This window comes from Topomyia yanbarensis, chromosome 2, assembly GCF_030247195.1.
Source record: "Topomyia yanbarensis strain Yona2022 chromosome 2, ASM3024719v1, whole genome shotgun sequence".
Taxonomy (NCBI): domain Eukaryota; kingdom Metazoa; phylum Arthropoda; class Insecta; order Diptera; family Culicidae; genus Topomyia; species Topomyia yanbarensis.
Window position 1 is genome coordinate 157,693,963 of NC_080671.1, and position 21,177 is coordinate 157,715,139.

The window sequence follows — 21,177 nt, forward strand, 5'->3', positions numbered from 1 at the left end:
GCTGTTATCAACTCGTCTTCGAGAGTTTTCACGACGCCACCCGCGTTACGACTTGGTAAGGCCAAATGTATCGAATGGGGTCAATTATGGTGGTCTGAGCTATTCTTAACCCATTATTGCCCAACCTACTATACATAGTAGGTGCTAAGAATAACTCCTATTACTCAATAACGCAGAACAGGCATTATCAAAGAGTTAATATTGTTCATATACTCTTGCAGAATATGTTTAGAGAAGTTAGAGTGGTTAAACCGGTGGTTATGTTTTGTTTTTAATCAATTTTCCCTTAAGGGGTTACACATTTTTGTTTGGATGAAAAAAATCGAATTTTTGTAAATTAGATATTCTGAAACTACATACGCTGAGGAAAATTTTCTCAAAATTTCAATAACATCGGAATACTACAACTTGAGTTACAGCTATTCATATACCGCTACCCATTGACCACTCGTAGGCGGTGCGTAGTGTTTGAAACGCTAGACCGTTGACTCGCTGCACCGACAGTAAAACTCGATTATCTCAGAGTTGTATTTTGTTGAAAAGTTCATCCGCGGCGATCACGATATCTCAGGAACAGATTAACCGATCAATCTTAAATTTTCACTGGTTGTTCCTTATTATATCAGCTACTTTGAGTACAAAAATAATTTTACTGGAATGACCACATAATTTTTCTTCTGTCGGAAAACACAATTTGTGTTGCGCGTGAAAAATAAGTTGGGCAATAATGGGTTAATGGTAACATCGTTATCAGCTCGACTAGAAATCGGCAGACAACCTAAATTGATTATTAGAATAGAATGTTCATATACAACATGCCATTTCCGTTTGAGGTAGTTAAGATACCTGCAAACTGTGCGGGAAATTTATCATTACGGAAAACCATTTTTCTAGATCTAAACCAAATGCTTAGGGAAATAAAATTATTCAATAACTATACTGCCGTTACACGCATAGTTGTCCCATGTACATAGGGAATCCTGTAGAACAAGGGCAAATTTGCATATAACTCGTAAGAAGGAAGACGAGATAAACGGAATAATTAAAGTGGTAAAGATCCGCCCAACATAACATCTATACATCAAAATCAAATAAATACACAAAATACGCACATAAATCACCCCAAATCCACACCCCATTTTCGTTCCCATGCATCTCTAGGATGTAATGCCTATCAAAATTGCGTGGGTTACACTTATGTTCTTAAGTAGGTTGCTTTTTTGAATGGGCGCGTTGTGGCAAGTTTGTTCAAGGCACATTTCGATTCTGATGCATAAAAGCCAGTACCAATCACTGTCAGTAATTAATCGAAGATTTTTAATATAACCATGTACGTATTGAAACAAGATTGATCTACTTAAATAGTTTATAATTCGTCAACTGCTTCGGATCACTTAACTATAATATAGTTAAAAGTACTATGTAATATTCAAATCTGTGAAAATATTACCAAAGCTGATCAACCATGTTCCTATTTCATGTTCGTTGAATCGTACTGAGTTGCCAATTCATTTATTTATTCATAATACTCATATTTCTTTCTTCTCTGTATCATTTTAGTCCTCGTTTTTTTTTCTTAGGAGAAGCGGACAATTAATCGGAGGAAAGCTAACTACAATGGATTATATAAAAATTACGATTTAGCATTTATCATTTTTTGTGCGAAAACTCATTAATGCATGGAATTGTCGACAGTGAACAAAAAGATGACGGTAGTCATTATATCAAAGAGAGATCAAAAATCCACTACCAAGCATACATACACTCAGTCAATTTTCGATTTTGCAAGGCTGATAAGGCTTCAAAATATTTACTCTGTATACGACGCACTAGATTTGATAAATAAGACACACCCACTGGAAAGTTAAGTGGGAAAGTCTGTTAAGTAAGTAAATTCTATCATTTACGCCAACTTATTACATAACGTAACGTAACTTAATCATTGACACCCATCCCACTGGATAATGCATAAAACCAAATTCGTTTATATAGTCGTAATTTGCCAACTGCTTCGGGTCACTAAACGTTAATATATTTAAACGTACTTAATATTCAAATAAGTGGTTCTATCACAAAATAAGACTATGTTCCTGTTTCATATCCGTTGAACCATACAGTGTAGCCAAAATATGTTTATTCATAATACTGATGTTTTTCCTATCCGTATCATTTTAGTTATCATTTTTTCTCCTCTGGAGAAGCGGATAAGTAATCGGAGGAGAAGAAAACCAACAGATCACACAAAACTTACATTTTTGGATTTATTAAGGCTTGATAATGTGCGAAAACTCAATAATGCCTGCGATTATTTAGAGTGAACAAACAGAGTATGGTATCCAGTATATCGAAGAGAGACGCTGATCAAAAACGTACTACCATACGCATACATAATACTGACACTTTAGGCAATATTCGATTTCACAAGGTTGAGAAATAAGTTCTCAAAAAATATGTACTGCTAGTGTACAATTCAGCACACCCACCGGAAGGCTAAGTGTGGAAGATCTGTTAGGTAAGTAAATTTTATCATGTATGTTCATTTCACTTGTAAGATAACCATTCACTCCCACCTCACTGGCAGCTGTGCATTTTAATACAGGGAATTGTAAGTCGTGGTGGTGCTGCCATATGCCAATGACAGTACCACTTTGACTGCATTTAGTATGAATCTTGATTTAAAATGTGTCACGTGGAATAAACGGACATTCTACCGCCTTTATATCCGCTAAGTCAGTAGGTTTAGCCTAGGGGCAGATCACACACAAAATCAGCTAAATTAAATGCATTTCTTTCCATCAAAATAGAAATTCATAATGTATTTTGCGTTGTGTGCAATGTATTTTGCGTTGCGTGTAAGACGTCAAAACCCTACAAAAAACTAGCCCTATATTCAACAAAACGTCGAACAAAGTGAATCAGCGTAGGACGTTTGTTAAACAATCTTTTCTGCGAGGGAGTGCAAAGTTGATGCAAAAATGGAAATTAAATGCATTTTTTCTAATTTGATGAAAATTCGTTATACATTTCTTGAGTGATCTACCCCTAGGGTTAACTCAATAGCATGTTTAGAAGGATTTAGTAAATAATACGAGTCAGTCAGTTTTGGTTAGAACATTTTAGTTCCACATGTTACCGCATAGAGAGCAACAACACTAACTTTTCAACGGAGAGATAGGGCCGATTGAGCTTTCAAAAATTCATTATTTTTCTGGGCAGTTTAGTGCTCATATCGTCTCACTTTCCCCTAACTATACTGAAAACTTTACTTTGTATGACGCGTACACTAACAGTTTCACGCGCGCTTCTTTTGTTTGTCTTCCCTGTCAGCATATAACCCACAGATATTCACTAATGTCGCTTCTGCCCAAAGCGGAACTAAGCCAGGCTCCAACCCCAGTTGCTATCAAAATATATGAAGTGACAGCGGTTTGGACCAGAACCCGACCCACCCCCCGATTCAAGCAAAAATGGCACAATTTCGATCGTACCTTGGTTGACGCCGCTGAATATGTGAATAGAATATTCATATGCGACGGAGAAATTAATGCGCGAGAAAATTGTCCTTTTCTTAGCACGGAAAACCATTGTTATAGCTCTAAATCAAATGTTTGTTGGAACAAAATGACACCTAGCCCCAGATAGTGGAGTAAGACATTTTTAATGTCAAAACATTTAATGGTAAAGAATACTTGTAAGGAGAAAGACAAGATAAAGGGAATAATGAAAATGATAAACGATCTGGTAAGATACACTCACTATAACATTTATCACTAAATACGCTTTGATTTCTTACCTTCTGTAGGGTATTGAAAGTTATTTTATTATGTTTAAATTACTTTGATGCAAACATTACATTAAGGCGGGCTGCTTGATGAAAATATGGCTTCGGAAGTTCACATGGAAATTTTATACTTTATTCTTCCTTGACTGTAATTAACATTAGTACGATTTTGACAATTATTTGACGTTTCTCGAATATCACTTAAACAATAATAATAAACTTAACCCAGGCCACGGAAGTAGCTACTGGTCATGACTTTCAGCATTCTTGCTGGTGAAATTTGTTGCCAACATTTAGGCACTGCTCAGAGCATCAACACCTGGTAGAACTTTGCCCTCCAAAAGCTCCAGCGAAGCGCCACCACCGGTTGAGACATGGGATACCTGAGATTCTGTGCCCCATTTGGCACAGCACGATGCGGTGTCACCACCCCCGATAATGCTGACGGCTCCCGCTTTGGTAGTAGCAACAACAGCGTCCATTAAAGATTTGGTTCCATTGGCAAAATTTGGAAACTCAAACACACCGGGGGGACCGTTCCAGACAATGATTTTTGCGCGCGCAATCGGTGCGGCGAAAGCTTCGCGCGACTTCGGTCCCACATCCAGACCCATGTGTCCTGCTGGAATTCCACTCTCAACCGTTGCCGCGCCAACGGCGGCATTTTCAGCAAATTTATCACCAGTTACAAAATCCACAGGCAAATGCAACTGAACGTTATTTTTCTTTGCTTTGTCGACCAGCTTCTGCACAATCTTCGAACCCTCCTCATCAAACAACGAACCGCCAATTTCCATATTATTTAATACCTTCAAAAAGGTAAATGCCATGCCACCGCCAATTATCATTTCGTTGACCTTGTCCAGCAGATTCTCGATAAGCTGTATTTTATCGGCAACTTTCGCGCCGCCCAAGATGGCAAGGAATGGTCGTGGCGGATTATCAAGTGCTTGCGAGAAGTAGCGCAGTTCCTTGATCAAAAGCAGACCGGCAGCACGCTGTGCGTAGCCCTCGCCCATCATAGAGCTGTGAGCCCGATGAGCGGTTCCGAAGGCATCGTTAATGTAGACATCACCCAATTTGGACAGGCTTTCGCGGAAAGTTTTGACCTTATCCTTATCGGCTTTGACCTGTGAAGTAACGAGTTAAATAGATTACACACTTAATAATAGTCGATGATGACGCGATATTATGCAATGCGAGGAAGCCACAACAAAAAGATCTAGGTATATTTATAAAACTCTTGAAATCGAAGGTGGATTAATGACCCTCACCTTATTTCCGGATGCATCAACGCCTTTTCCTTCTTCCTCAAGATAGAAACGAACATTTTCCAGTAGAATAACCGATCCGGATGCTGGATCCTTGCAAGCAGACTCAACATCCGCTCCCACACAATCATTTAGGAAGGTAACATCTCGCCCCAATAATTTTTTAAGCTCATCAGCAACCGGTGCCAACGTATACTTGACGTTTTTGTTACCATCGGGGCGACCCAAATGCGAAGCAAGAACAACCGACTTTGCGCCCTTATCCAGAGCATATTTAATACTATCCAAAGCGGCTACAATACGCTGATTACTGGTGATTTTACCCTCCTTGATAGGAACGTTGAAATCAACGCTATAAGCAAATTATTAAAATATCTCCGCAATTCTACTGATATGCTACTTACCGCATGAAGACTCGTTTCCCTTTCAAATCGACATTTTCAATGCTAAGCTTATTTAGAGCCATCCTTAAAACTCGGAATATCTTTACGATTCTTAAAGTAAGTTAATCGATCGTTCTTCAACGAGTACTTTTTCCTAAATGATTTTCCGCCGGATTGAAAATTTACTTGAATGTCATATCAAGGACAAATCTGACAGGTCCTCGCGGATTGCGGGTAGGGATGTCCGATTAGTTCTCGATTAATCGAACTAATCGATTATTATGGAAACTAATCGATTAATTTTTAATCGATTAACGAATTTAACGATTATCGGATAATCGATTAGATAGCGTCGATTATTGGTCGATTAATTTTTTTAATGCGCGTAAAATTTTAATTTTAATTTATTTCATTTTGGCGACAAGCGCCTTCAAACTACAACTTAACCAAAAATACTAATTAGAATTGAAATTCATAGGTCAAAGAGCAACAATATATTGTGCTGCCAATTGTAACTTTGAAATTCATTCTAGGGGGTGTTGAAACACCATTAACTTACGTTTTTGGAAGTCTTACATTCACGATCATATCTTTGAATAATTTGAACAGATCAGTTGGAAAGATTAGATCAACCGCGGGATTACGAATTGAACGTTGTCATTCGTGCCGCATTCGCTCTATAAATACTACTTCAAGCAAGAAAAGGCTTAAAACAGTACCGGCCGCAAACTGTCTGAAGAGAAGGAGAGGTTTAGGTACACTATATGCGTCTCTCCAACAGACACTAGATCCATGAGAAGTTCTATGAATTCTGATAAAGGATCCTTTAAATTAAACTTGGTAGAAGCAATTCCGTCTTTATGCATGGGCAGACTGGGCCAAGGCCAGGGGCCCCGAGATTTTGGGGGCCCACATTTAGCATGAATATAAAATAATTCTAAAGACTATATTTTAAAAAATTGCTTCACTCAGATCAGTAGCAGCTCGAAATCACGCATTGCACCGTATCCCGTGTGATCAAAATTTTTAAAGAGCATCAGAGCGGCAGGAAACGAAGCATTTCATCACTATTGAACCAATTCAAACGTCAATCCAACATTTCCAGTCAAGTTTTAATTTATTTTTAATAACAGTGCAACGTTTGGTACACCACGTATATAAAGATCGTGTTATGGCTGTCTTCGACACAACAGTTTGTTCAATAGGGATTCTGTTATTATTATATAACATTCGGCCATCTGTAAGCAAAGTGGAATACTGGTTGGGTGGTCAGATTACACCATCTGGGAAGACTATAGCGTAGTTGGTAGGTCAGCTACACTGTACGCAGCTCACCTGAGTTCGAACTCCCACCGCCGCAAATAGTGTGCTAGGCCGTTTGCTACTACAGGTCAGATCGGTCAAGAAAACAAATAACTTTTTAAGATGCACTCAGATTATCTTTCTTTTTCGACTATATTTGGACATCAGGTTGTGAAAATCTGGAATAGTCTTTGTTCTCCATAAACTTTGAATCCCACTTTATATTTTGTTGAATATGTTCGACACGGTTGACTGATTTGGCTCAAATATGAAAGAGTGTCTCAGCATGGCATGAGGTAGAAGTGATTCTTTGATGCTGGGAATCAGTTTTGGATCGTACTCATTCTCGACAGCTGTTTATACCAATTCAATTAAAGGGGCCCTTAGCTCAATAGTGCCAAGGTGCCCCGAGTAGTCTAAAGACGGCCCTGTGTAGAAGATTGTGAAGCCAGTATTAGCCATTCGCCGAAATTCTACTTCAGATTGAGATGGACGTTTTGTATTTTCTGTTACTGCTCTCAGAAAAACTTTTAAACTAATCGATTACTTCGATTAATCGATTATTTCTTGGTTTTAATCGATTACGATTAATAGAAATGTAAAAAATAATCGATTAGCTACTAATCGATTAATTGGAAAAATCGGACATCCCTAATTGCGGGGAAAAATTGCTGCACTGAATTAATTCGCCCTATACTGCCAGTACCCACATAACAGTCCCATATGCATTTTCATCATTTTTGAGTTATCAGGGTTAGGTATCATTTTAATATCAAATAAAGTACTGAAAATTGATTTATTCAAGAAATGTACAAAAAAACAACTAATGTCAGTCCTATATGAAAAGCCCTCACATACAAGTCCCACATGCATTTTGGATGAAAGCTGCACACAATATTAATCTGTTACATTTGTATTGTAATTTGCAATTTATTTATCAGCAGAACGAAAACTTGTCAGTTACATACCAAGAGAAGTTTTTTTTCGACTTTCTTGATCAAATGCACATCAACGAAACCGATTTGGGGGGTGGTAGTGCATAGTATAGTTGTAAATCGCACGCAGCTCATCTGAGTATAAAATGAAACAAAAATCTTATGGACGCATCTTCTCTATATGATGTGCAGAGGCCTTAATTTTCTCCGGTTTCAATCCCGGGGAAATTTCAATCATTTTTTGGGTGCTCGATCCCATGAGTTTGTTGCATAATATAGGCTCAGCCTTAAGCTGCTAGGCTTTCCTTGGTAAAGGTGATGTTTACCAAAAACAAGCTTTGTTTAAATAAACTGCAACCCTCGCGCTGCTATGGGCATGGCATTATCTCGTAAAACGGTCTATTGTTTTTAATAGAATCGGCTAGCGATCGACAGACCGAGTGAGAGCATTAGAAATGTTTTCAAAAAAAGCTTCGTGCTAAGCACGCGTTCTTTTGGGTAAAGTTTAATGAGTCAGTCTGTAGTTGATAATCGCCCGATAGGTTAAGTGCCAGTCGTTAGTTGTGTCCTAGAGGCAGATCACTTTGATTTGATGCAAAAATGGAAATTAAATGCATTTTTTCTAATTCGATGCAAATTTGTTATACATTTCTAGAGTGATCTGCCCCTAGGTTGTGTCTCAGTTCGTTGAGACAGTTAGTCATAACTACAGACACTTTATACACAGACTAGCGCAGTGTCAAAAATTGCATCCAAACGAACTGTCAAAAACCAAACGAGCATGAGAGTTTTGAGAGGGGAAGTATAAGAGGAAGCCCATGCAAAGCTTATGGGAGCCTCCGTGCTGCCAGTTTACATTCAAGGTTGCTAGTTTTACTATTTTTCTCTCCGCAAGTTTGTTATATAAAATGTCTGCAGTCATAACACAGACTAATAGACATAACACTATGAGGGAATTCCCTAAAAACATCGACCTGGCAATTTTTCCAGAACACTAGCTCCACCTTTTATTTACGGTCCCAAACACTCATTTGCTGGTGGGTTGGGAACAATTTTTCACTAGTGGTCTATCCCGCATATGCTTGCTCATATGCCAGTGGTGCCATACTTGCAAATGTGACCACAGTCCCAACTACAAATATATTTAAAATAACCGTTAAAGCGAGCGAAGCATTGTTTTCGAGTGTTATGCCTGTTAGTCTGTGGCCATAACTTAGTTCCCCGGCTGGGATCGGTACGAATGTAATTAGTCAGTTAATAATTAGTGCTTCGTCTGGCGGGGACGAAGTTTCCATTTCGCCTGTGCGAAGTTGTCATTGATTGTTTAGCTGATAGTGAAAGTGTTTGAATAAAAATTCTGAAGTTTTACGGTGCATTTCTGGCGACCTTAGTAATCGTTGAAAGATCTCGAAAAACATTATAATCGCAAATGGTTGAAAGTGATTGAATAAAAAGCCAACCGCTAAAAGTGACGAAGAGGTGGTAAACAGTGGGCCTTACAGATGATATTGTATATGGGACTGTTATACGAGTACCGGCAGTATAGATATAATACATTGCCATTAACACCCACCACCGTTACAGCACGTCAACATTATTTACAGTACCCCGAGACGTTCACGAGATACATGCCCTTTCAATGACCATTTCCTTGAATAGACCGTTTCCAAGTCCAACATAAAAATAATTGCAAATGACGTGAAAATCTAGATGAAGAGCCCAATTCTCATAGTCACGTCACCCAGTGACTAGCTGAAAATCTATTACTAGTCACAAGGAGACGGAAAACAGATGGATTCAATAAAAATATGGAATCAATTCAATAAATAAAACTATTGGTCGGAAGATAATAAATTTATTTATTAAATTCAAATTTTTTTTTTCAAATTTCTGAGGGGGTGGGCGTGGCGTAGTTGGTAAATCGATTGCCTTGTACGCAGCGCACCTGGGTTCGGATCCCGACCCCGCACATAGGGTTAGAAATTTTTCATAAGAGATTTTTCTAACCCGAAGAGGCGAATGACCTTAAGGTTAAAACCTCTATAATCGAAATAAAAAAAAAATTCTTTATTGTTTCAATGAAAAAAAGGTATTGCTCCATTTTTTAATAATTATTTTGCTGAAATTAAAACAAAATTACTGAAATTGAAAATGTTTTTATTAAAAGCAAAAAATTATTGTTGTTGCAATAAAAAAATATTTCCAGACCAATATTGCGTGATATGTACATATATAAAAACCCATTATGAAAACGAGAATAATTAAAACAGTACTTCTATAATTATTAAAATTGAAGCACTTTTAAGGTAACGATCTTCCTGGAAAACTCAATGTTCGAAAAAAATTATCTTTGCAATGTTTACGTCAACAATTCATTGAACAAAATTTGAAGCAAACACGTACGCGTCATACATTCCACTGAAAATTTGAATCGTTTATTAGATATTGTTGCGAAATTTAAAAAAAAATAAAGGATTAGAACTTTACTGTATGAAGGTTTGAATCTACAAATGAGATCTAGGGGCAGATCACTCTAGGAATGTATAACAAATTTGCATCAACTTAGAAAAAATGCATTTAAATTCCATTTTTGCATCAGCTTGGCACTTCCTCGCAGAAAAGTTTGTTTAACAAACGTCCTACGCTGATCCACTTTGTTCGACGTTTTGTTAAATGTAGGGCTAGTTTTTCTGTAGGGTTTTGACGTCTTACACGCAACGCAAACAACATTGCACGCAACGCAAAATACATTATGAATTTCTATTTTGATGGAAATAAATGCAAAATGATTAGATTAGCATTAGATAATGAACAATGCAGTGAAAGAAATCAATTAAACCCTCTTCAGATATATCATAATTGTGACCCTGAGTCGCTCATTTTTTTAAATTATAAGCGAAATCAGCCAGCATACCGTTAAACGTCAGCCGACCTCTACAGTAACTCACTGCAACGGTAGGTTAAAAATTAATTTTGGGCTACTTGGCAACAGCACACCGCTCGCATGAAAATTATGTGAATCCAATTACAATATAAGGAAAAACCAAATAAATTAACGTAATGAAATGAACTGGTTCAAATTAAAAAAAAAAACTTTTAATCCACCTAGTGGTGCAATTGTGGTTTTCTCATTTGGTCGGTGTTAAATCAGACCGGACTAAGTCGCAAAACAACAAAAAATGAGATAATGATAGCACTGGATGAAGAACTTCTTCATCTACATTAGACGTTTATCAGATTTGAAATATATGACAGTAAGCAGGAGTTAAGGCGAAAACTAATTTTCGATTATAATGTAAAGAATGCTGCGATTCAAACTTTAAACTCGTTTTTCTCGAAATCATTAAATTGTCACTTAGTCCGCTCTGACTTAACGACCATTTGTCCAAACTACAATTCCATAGCTGGTTATGTTCAATATAATGGTAGAAATGTCTTTAACATATTCAGTACGATTTGCAAATGGGTCGACAGCCACGAACATGAGATACTATGTGTCGATGCTGAAACACTTGAAATCAGTGGTGGATCCAGGATGAGGATTCAGGGGGGTTCGAACTTCTCTGAAAAGTTAGAACTTGTTAAGAAATTTTAAATTAGTTTCAATTTTAAAGTTTTAATCATTTCAAACTAAATTTTTCACTCGTTTTTATTAAATGCGGTTATTGCGTCTTCATTTCAAAATCGAAATTTCAGACTCACCAGGAACTTTTATCACAGACTAACAGACATAACACTTGAAAACAATGCTTCGCCCGCTTTAACGATTATTTTGAATATATTTGTAGTTGAGACTGTGGCTAGGGGCAGATCACTCTAAGAATGTATAACAAATTTGCATCAAATTGAAAAAAATGCATTTAATATCCATTTTTGCATCAGCTTTGCACTGCCTCGCAGAAAAGTTTGTTTAACAAACGTCCTACGCTGATCCACTTTGTTCGACGTTTTGTTAAATGTAGGGCTAGTTTTTCTGCAGGGTTTTGACGTCTTACACGCAACGCAAAATACATTATGAATTTCTATTTTGATGAAAATAAATGCATTTAATTTCGTTGATTTTTTAAAATGCATCACAAGTGATCTGCCCCTAGGACTGTGGCCACATTTGCAATTATGGTACCACTGGCATATAAGCAAGCATATGGGGGATAGACCACTAGTGAAAAATGGTTCCCAAGCCTGAGGGGTAACCCACCAGCAAATGAATGTTTGGCACGGTGAATAAAAGGTGGAGTTAGTGTTCTGGAAAAATTGCCAGATCGATGTTCGATCCATACTGTATTTTGCGTTGCGTGTAAAACGTCAAAACCCTACAAAAAACTAGCCCTACACGGATACGAAAAACTACCAAAAGTTGAGCTCTTTTGACTCAATCTCGGGGTATCGTGAAATAAGGTAAAATTAGGTAAACCGTGTTGAAGGTAATTTCCCTTTAACCACGGCAAAAACTATTACTCATTGACAGAGTTTTTATACTTAACCTTGAGGTAATATACCTAAATTTAAGCTAAATCTACCTAATTTTGAGTATACCTCAAACAACTCAAAAGTACCTTATTCGGTGCCCCAAAGAGTGCTCATCGATGTTTCTTTCGTTAGTCCGTCAACTAACCGGCGTCGGTACCCGAATAGAAATGTACAGTAACAAAACCATGATTTTCACTGTGACAGTACAGTAATTTTACAGTAATTTACAGTAAGTTTTAGTGTTTTGCTACAATACAAAAACAATAAACTTTAACGTTTTTACAGTAAATTTCAATATAAAATAGACTTTTACAGTTAAAAAGGGGGATGGTTATGTATCTTAACATTAAAAAAATCAATTTTTCTCCATGCATTTTTTTTCTCGAAAACAGTAAAATTTACTGTGAATGCACTGTATCAGTTTTTTGCTGAACAGTGAAATTTATTGTTACATGAAATTTTATTGTAAATCTACTGTGAGAACTTGGCATCTAACAATGTTGAAACAGTAATAACTATAATATTTATTGTTTTATGATTGTTTGTAGGGTAAATGCTATTGTAAAATTCTATTCGGGTAGCTCCGTTTCTTGGTTTTCATCAAACTCTTCATTCGCGTGTCACGTACTATCGATAGCTGACGGGTAAGCGGGTCGTCCCTGTAGGTCTTATAAACGGCGGCCTTCTCTGCGTATACGTTTGAGAACTCTGTCCCCACCGTGGGTTGGAATGTCGTCCGCAAGAATTCGCGTCTGGTACGCGTTTAGTCTGAGCTTGAATCGCGGTGTCGAGAATCAAGCCAGCCAGGAACCCTAATTGATTCGTTCAATGACGTAAGAAATTAATGCGTGTTTAGTATAATGCTTTCATTTTTATATAGGTATATATTAGAATGTTTAGAATGTTTTCCTTCTACTTCCGGGAATGTATCTCTAATCTTGCATGCCATATGTCCATATTTCTTGTACTTCCTGTTTAGCGAAGAAACGAAACACAAAAAAGAACGTAATCGCAATGTCCTTATCGCCGCCGATTTTCTGAGATATAACTCGATTGAGACTCATGGCGTAAAACTGTCTGATATCACTCACTGGCGGATTTGACGAGTCTGGGAATCATTCCAAGAACGCCGAAAGAAAATAAAATCCATTTCTCACACCGCCATAAGCTGCCAATCTGTCTACATGTCTAATTGTATCGCTATATGATTTGGTTCACAAGCACAAAAATCTGTATTCTTAAGCTAAAATCTGGGGATTCGCTCTAAAGAGTGCCCGTTGTTAAACCCGGGTGTGCTTTTAAACTTGTAGATATCATTCAGAGATATACACTCAAGTTAATTTTTACGAGGTTTTTTTTGCGCGGTATTTTTTTACGCGGTTTTTTACGCGTATTTTGAAATTTACGCGGTTTTCATTTACGCGGATTTTGAAATTTACGCGGTTTTCATTTACGCGGTTTTTGAAATTTACGCGGTTTTCATTTACGCGGTTTTTGAAATTTACGCGGTATCCATCAATGAGGTTCCCTTTATCGCGGATTCTTAAATTTAAGTGGTCTTCATTTACGCGGATTTTGAAATTTACGCGGTTTTCATATACGTGGATTTTGAAATTTACGCGGTTTTCATTTACGCGGATTTTGAAATTTACGCGGTTTTCATTTACGCGGATTTTGAAATTTACGCGGTTTTCATTTACGCGGATTTTGAAATTTACGCGGTTTTCATTTACGCGGCTCGTATCCCCCGCGTAAAAAAACCTGAGTGCACTGTAGAATTTTTCTAACCGTATTGTTTGTGCAAATACTCTGTTAGGTGGATTGGTTGCTAGAAGCCCTTATTTGAGTTCGTCACCAAGCTTTCTTTTTTTTCTACTTTCTTTTATAGGTTTGAATCAGCTACATTTTATAGTTGCAATAATGTCGTATATTTTTGCTATTTTGTATTTATCCTTTGAGGGTACAGTTTACTTAACTACGCATATATAGCGATACACATTGTTTTTACTGCATTGCTTTCCGCTGCATGTAGTTTCTCAAATGTTACAATTGCATAGAACATTTTTTTAAAATAACCCGCTACCATGCGTCGCGTTCATAACAATTGAAGTTCCGTGTATGTGTATGTTAAGTATGATAATTGATTCGTTACACATTCAATATAAACATCTAAGCAAAAAACCCCGCTAATACACATTCCTCTTGTTATTTTACTATGTATTTCGCACATGTTAAATATATTCTAAATTGAAAAAAAAAACAATCGTAAAGTAATAAAAATAATAATTGTATAATTTGCAACAGTTACAACTATTACCACTTTCCCATGAATGCTTTTCGATATCGCAATGCTCTGGTACGATTCTGCGAGATGCTTCTGCCAGGCGACACTGACTGCTGATAGTTGGTGTGGCACTGTCCCGACTGGACCGAACTCCCTTCTTCGTCCTCGTCTTCCTCCTCGATAGTATCATTCTCATCGTCATCGCCATCATCACTCGGCGGGCGCTGCGGATATTGACTGTAAAGTGCCGCTCTCTGATTCCCATTCAAGTCTCTGCATTGCACCTGTCGCTGGCATTGCCCATGGTTGTTGTTGTTCGTTGATCCTGTAGTACAGTTTGTGTTATTGTATGAACTGCAGCTGTTGTTATTGTTACAGCTGATCCTGAAGCGAGTACTCAACTTATTTTCATTACAATCCAGCTAGCTAAGTAGCGTTCGGATCTCTTTATGCATGTAACAAAGGAAGTCAACGTAGCTAGCGGAACCATCGGTCATGCCACGATCTTCGACCAGGAAATGACGTAATACGTTTTCTAGTTTGTCACGCTGCTTCACCAGGGTAAGCTGTTAAGAAAAAAGGACATTTCGAAAATAAATTCAAACTAAAAACAGAAAACAGCAATAACGAACCCTCATGCACCGATGTTTCCCATTCTGTATACTGTCAACAATTCCTCGCACACGCTTGGAAAGTGGATTATCGAATACTGGTAAACCCGTGCGGTCGGTATCGACTTGCTGTGTGCATTGTGCTCCAAACACAGACAGCGTGAACTCCGCCGACAGCCCTAAACCGAGCCACATAAACATATGGACGCCATTTTCTATAAGGGCAAGAGCATGTTTTATATTCTTTTTACTTGTTTCGGCGATTAGGGATAGTTGGCTTTTGCCAAGGTTTATTGTTGTTTACGAATAAACTTACCCAAAATATAAGCACCGTCCCCCATCATCTTATCAGCCGTGCAACGAATGGAAGCAGGTACGTTTGAGTCCTCTACTTTGACATCATGTACCGGTATTAACCGAGGATAGAAAAACTGAACAGATGTTGGTAGGTCCATGCTCATAACGAAATAGATCACGTAGGATCGGTCATCCAAAGTTAGATCGGAACCACCGGAGAAAGCATCGTTCTTTAGCAAGCACGAAATATACAGTGGTAGTAGTTTCATGCATTCAGGCAAAATCAGCTGCCCGGCCGAAGTGGGCGAGGCGCAATGCTTTCGGTAGCATGCCAGGATTTGAGCCGCTCGATTTATCAGCGAATCTTTGATAGCCTTTGGAGAGTTTTCCAGTAATTTGAAAAGGCCTTGCTTGGCAAAGAACAGAATCGATGTGTCTAGATCGCAGCTGCGGAACAAATCAGCCAATTGGTTGCAAGTCTTCAAACTTAGATTGAGAATACGTAAACGACGCTGCCCGGAACAACTAGTGTAGAGGAGAGCAACCTGAATGAACACGTTGTCGTCGGTTAGCTTATCGTCATGTTTAATTTCAATCGCTACCGATTTGTCACAATCTGTAATAAGGAGGTGGGTTAGTCTATCAGGTTGTTGCATGGAGATTTTTTGAAATGGTCGTTCCTTTTATAATCTCAGATGTGTAAATTTTGTGAGCGATTGGTTTCTCCCAAGCTTTGTGCATAGCGTTTAAAGTTTGCATGGAAGTTAGCATGGCAAACATATTTTTTTGCATCCTTGTTCGTACAGTTCGCTATACTATTTAAACTAAACAAACCAAAAGTGTAGTTTAGAATATACTAAGACGTCTTATAAAATTGTAATTATAATTTTTGAAATACAAGGATCAAATTGTTTGTAGAAATTTGATGTTTCTGTCAACACTGCAATTCAAACTTAATTATCTCAGAACATTTTCACTGATTCACATAAAAGTAGTTGGAAAATCTAATATCAGAATAATTCTTTCAAAGCATTAACAGCAACAGCAAAACAATAAGCTTCGACAATTAATTTACCGCTTATTATCTTTAAATCGTATAGCATTTTTAAAAGTTACAACAAACAATTTGGAAAAACTCGCATATCAAAGGCTTGTTCAAAATCCGTTGTTGGGATTGTTCCGCCAAAATTATAAATTACGTTCTGGACAGTTTTTACGTGAGGTTTTTCAATTTGATTGAAAAAGCTATCTGAATAAGCGGAGATGTAAAGTAGCTTTTCCCATAAAAACTCTATGCTCAAATTTGTAGTCATTCGGGACTACAAAAAAGTGGTATGTTATAAAAAGCACAGTAGAGAAGCCAATCTAATGGTGGGTACTGGATAGTCACTAATAAATTATTGAACTGCTTACCAATACTCGCAATTTCCATATCAGTGGTGTTCGACATAAAGAAATGTCCGAAGAAATCGGTTGGTCTGATTCCGGTTGACGTGCGCACGCGCATTACCGTGTCGAAAGCTATTGGGCGTGATATGTTTTTAATCACATCATTAACCAAACGCTGACCGTCAATATCAGCCTGCCAAAACAAAAGCATTTTTATAAAAGTTAAAACATGTGCATACTCTCACCAATACCTGAAAGTAAGTATACTTGTAGACTTCGCCACCTGTTAGTCTGGCTACTTGTCCAATTGTAGCCAGATCTATATACGAATTGTTGAAGATAAACAGATCTACTGAAACTCCGACGCCAACGCATTCCTGACCAAGCATGTTATAAACTGTTGACTGTGGAGCTGTTGATAAATTAACCGATTACAAATCATATTCGTCTGCTAGACTAATATAAAACTTACTCAAAACCTGTTTTTCCTTGTCCGTTCCTAATAGTTTTCGATCATCGCGTGATTTCAGCTTACCGGGTGCTTCCGCCGTTGGTAACGACGAGTGAAATACGTAAAGCTTTCCAGCACATTCGGATGCCTTTAACGCTTCGAGACCGGCCTGCAACGCTGGAAGCAGAATGGTTTCCGTCTCGCGAGTATCTCCGAACATTTTCGGAATTTGTTCCATCAAAGCATCAATTACGGCACTAGATTCCTCCGGGTCGACTAGAAAGCCGTCAAGTAATGGCATAAACATTTCCTGTGATAAAAAAGGTTCAGTGAATCGTTTACTACACCGAGAACTGTGATACTAACCTGAACGTCTCCTACAACCATCATTTGCGGTTGAGCCAAACTACTTTTGACGTTATAAAAATGTACCGAACTATTGTATGTGATGAAGCCCACTTTCATAGCAGTACGTTCAAAACCTTCATCGATTGGCAAATTACGAATAATATTCTTCATCTCCGCACAAAGTAACTGTACTAATCCCGACTTGACGTTGTTGTAAGAGACATCGATCAAAAATACCATCGCCGGGGCTTTGGGCGGACTGTTGTTGCGACAGTAATCCTTTGTAGCAACGAATTCATAGGTACCTAGCACCAGCTCAGGACGTTCATATTTATCCATACGTTGACCAGTGTGATCCAAGTGTTGAAAATACTCTGCCGGAACATCAGTAGTGGCTTTGCACATCAAACACTGGAAGCGACGACCACCATCAATGAATTGCATAAATGGACACATGTACGCTTTGCAGCGAATGCAACGAATTGGTCCCATTTCGCCAAAATTAACGATCGGTGGGGCCAGTTCTTTCGCGGTAGTTCGTGCAAACGGCGAAACGATAAGCGCAAATGGTACAGCGCATTGCTTCATCATGTCCGTGTTGGCCGGTACGTTGTACATGGACGAGCGTATGAAGCGTGGACCGGAGTTTCCCTGGTCCTGAGTATCGTACTCTGTAGTCACCAGTGGTGGCACCAAACCGGCCTGATTAGTTGCAAACACTCCTCCACAGAAGCGTTGATTTTCGTTGATCACCTGAATCGGATTGGGCATACTATCCGGATCAAGGCGCTTCTGTTGTGGTGGTGATGCTGTGCCCCCTTGTGGGTAGTGCGGGGCTACTCCTGGGCTCTGTTGAAACTGCTGTCCGGGCATTTGGTTGTAACCTTGGGGACCAGGACCAGGAGGTTGCTGGAAATTGAAATATCACGGTATTAAACGCTTCAACAAGTAACTTCATAACATACATACGGCAACAGATAACTTAAGAATACGTAATTGAGATAGAAATTAGGCTCAAATGTTGTCGAAAACTTTTGAAGAACGTCTATCAAAACTATTTAACTCGTTTATTTGACTCGACTCAACATGTCGGCTTAATGGAGCCGTGGGTTTTTTTTTCATATATTTATATTGTGTAAAAAGTGAAACAACCGACAATAGTCCATCAGATCTTGTGCGCGTGATTTGTATTGTATATATAAAAATGCATTTAACTGCATTCATGTTCTTGCCCTTCTCATTTCTATGTATCTATGTCAGACTATATAATAGCTAAATGTACATTGAAATTATCAAAAAGCTCATTCGTGAAATCAGCGGTGTGACACTCAGTGTTGCTGAACTCCACTCAAAAAAAAAATTATCACTTAGATTTCACATGCAAAAATATATAAATATTTTCCATAACACTTTCCACGTAAATGTTACATGTTTCACGCATAGAATATGGTGGTTTCGATCTAATTAAAACGATTGATGACTGCATGTACATGTTAAGTGAATTTTAGTTACTTTCCATCGGAATGCCGCATACTTTCAAATTTAAATCCATATAATCTTTATGTGAATTTCATGTGAATTTTAGTTGCATGTAAAATAATATTCAAATGCTTTTCTTATGTGCATAAGCAGAGGTCGGAGAATAAATATTCAGATTGAATTAATTTGAAATGCATTTTATATTTACTTCATCTGATTATAATTAGTAGCATTAGTATTGCGAAATATAACATGTGGATCATACATTCGCCGTAGTTTTGCGAGTGTTGCTGTTTTCGTAGTTCGCACACCCGCTGGTTTTCGCAGTTTCCGGTGTTCCAGCAATGCTCGTGATTTTCCCAGTTTTGCATTCTGAAAAGTAACTTCGTTTTAATTGTGCTGTAATGTATATAATAGTTTGAGTTTACATTTAAATTTCATTACATTTTCAGCGCCCATAGTTTTCGGCCAGCATCAACCCTGGCAAATTTCTCCAAGTGGTCACCACTGTCGAAGCAACATACACGAAACCACAATAGACAGGAAGGAAGAAAACCAAGTATTCCCACAAAAAAAATACTTACCTCGCTTCGACAAAATGTTGTCGACACAAAACATTTTTGAAAAAAATTAAAGAAAAAAAAATTTTTGGAAAAAAAAATTATGAAAAAAATTCAATTACAAAAAAAGACACAACTCGAGGAACACACAAAAAAAATATTATCCATCTCGAGCCTAAAACAATATTACAAAAAAAATTACTAAAACCGAGCACAACAGGCAAAAGAACTCGAAATTATTAAAACGAGCAAAGTAGCAAAAGATATCGAACAAAAAAAACACATCTGGGGAAAAAGAAGGAATTGGGGGTAATTACTAACAACTAACACCCTTGTTCTTGCTTGAAATACATATCCGACAAGAATAGATTAGGAAGATTGCCAAACCGAGTCGGTTTTCATTTTAAAATAAACTATAAGCAAGAGTAATCTCACATACGACAAATTTTAAAGTGTAAAGTAAATAATTGAAAACAAACAGAAGTCGAAATAATTGAATAAATATAGTAAATTAAAAGTTGAGATTGAAGATAACAAAAAAAAATAGTTCATTTATATTTTTAACACAATAATAATCTATAACAGTCAAATTATCAAAACGGTAGAACAAATAAGCAAATCACGTCTATTGACGAAAAATATAATGACTAAAAATAGGAGACTAGTTATGCAAGCTAGGCTCAATGGAACTATCCAAGTCAGTTTTGGATCTCATACATTTGGAGGAACATCAGATGTTGCTTCAAGCTGTGCTCAACTCCTATTTGGCAGTTTTCACTTCGTTGTCTGACGTATTCTTGATGGTCTCATCATTAGCGTTTCTGCATTAGAATTGGCAGACAGCCTTTGTTGATTATAAGATTAGGGAATATGGGGAATAAAGTGATAGGGTTATCGCTATGTTTCTATTATCACGCTACCCATTTGAAGCCGTTGGTTAGAGCAGTATCTGCCATCTTTGGTTAACGTATTGAGTCAAATGGTAGCGCAACAATAGAGGTACTCGATTCGTGTTTTCGTTGCATTCAAACACGAGAATTTCACTGTTTTCAGCGCATGTATGTTATTATCTTGGTACTTAACAACGAAGCACAGCTGTTGATGCCAATTTGTACGCATTCCATTGTTTGTAGACCGAGTAATTAATGAATCAGTGAGGCGCCCTCCTTAGTATGGTGAAAATAGGCACTTCACCTTATATAATGTTTTTTTTGCACCAGTAAAGCTCCTTGAGCGTCTCATGTACGAATTCCGAAGGAAATTGAAGTTTCGATGAAATGCCGGAAGAGATGAGGAGCAGTAAGCAAGTTTTACAAGAGGAACTGAGACTTTTACTACCACTGAAATGAAATCTGTAAGTAGCACTAATACATATATAATTTCAGGAACTGTACGGGATGGTGCTGGACCTGTGGCGTTCGACTGGTATTGTCTATTCTCATTAATTCGGAAGTCTTCTTGGCTGGTTTTAGTAGATTTGTGCAAGTGGATAGATCAATTCACTTGGGTGGGGGACATGTGGATCCTGCTAGTTGTCGACTCTTTTGACCTTTGGTATGAGGCAAAATCAGGAAAGGTTATTTAGCTCGACCAAGTACAGCAGCTTCTAGAAATGC

General features: G+C 37.8%; 2 protein-coding genes across 2 annotated transcripts in view; both read right to left on the minus strand.

Annotated features, from left to right (window-relative positions):
- Nucleotides 1-3,892: 3,892 nt before the first annotated feature.
- LOC131681869 (phosphoglycerate kinase) lies at nucleotides 3,893-5,622 on the minus strand. The gene is made up of 3 exons (XM_058962941.1): nucleotides 5,457-5,622; nucleotides 5,056-5,404; nucleotides 3,893-4,911 (listed from the first exon to the last, which is right to left on the minus strand). Exons 1-3 carry the CDS (start codon nucleotides 5,516-5,518, stop codon nucleotides 4,075-4,077), a joined length of 1,248 nt encoding a protein of 415 aa, XP_058818924.1. The 5' UTR covers nucleotides 5,519-5,622; the 3' UTR covers nucleotides 3,893-4,074.
- Nucleotides 5,623-14,046: 8,424 nt separating this feature from the next.
- The window catches only part of LOC131681870 (protein transport protein Sec24C), a 32,138-nt gene continuing 25,007 nt past the window's right edge, over nucleotides 14,047-21,177 (minus strand). Inside the window, exons 4-10 of the mRNA XM_058962942.1 lie at nucleotides 17,541-18,431; nucleotides 17,196-17,484; nucleotides 16,975-17,135; nucleotides 16,748-16,916; nucleotides 15,354-15,950; nucleotides 15,059-15,252; nucleotides 14,047-14,992 (exon numbers count right to left, since the gene is read on the minus strand). Coding sequence (XP_058818925.1) covers nucleotides 14,849-14,992; nucleotides 15,059-15,252; nucleotides 15,354-15,950; nucleotides 16,748-16,916; nucleotides 16,975-17,135; nucleotides 17,196-17,484; nucleotides 17,541-18,431 — 2,445 coding nt within the window. The 3' untranslated portion in view covers nucleotides 14,047-14,848. The remainder of the gene's footprint in view (nucleotides 14,993-15,058; nucleotides 15,253-15,353; nucleotides 15,951-16,747; nucleotides 16,917-16,974; nucleotides 17,136-17,195; nucleotides 17,485-17,540; nucleotides 18,432-21,177) is intronic.

Bases quoted from the DNA above. Each gene is read 5' to 3' on its own strand.
- LOC131681869 (XM_058962941.1), bottom strand. From the start codon at position 5,518: ATGGCTCTAAATAAGCTTAGCATTGAAAATGTCGATTTGAAAGGGAAA. The intron at 5,405-5,456 runs GTAAGTAGCATA...ATTTGCTTATAG, and splicing joins GGGAAACGAGTCTTCATGCG to CGTTGATTTCAACGTTCCTA. The intron at 4,912-5,055 runs GTGAGGGTCATT...GTTACTTCACAG, and splicing joins TTGATGCATCCGGAAATAAG to GTCAAAGCCGATAAGGATAA.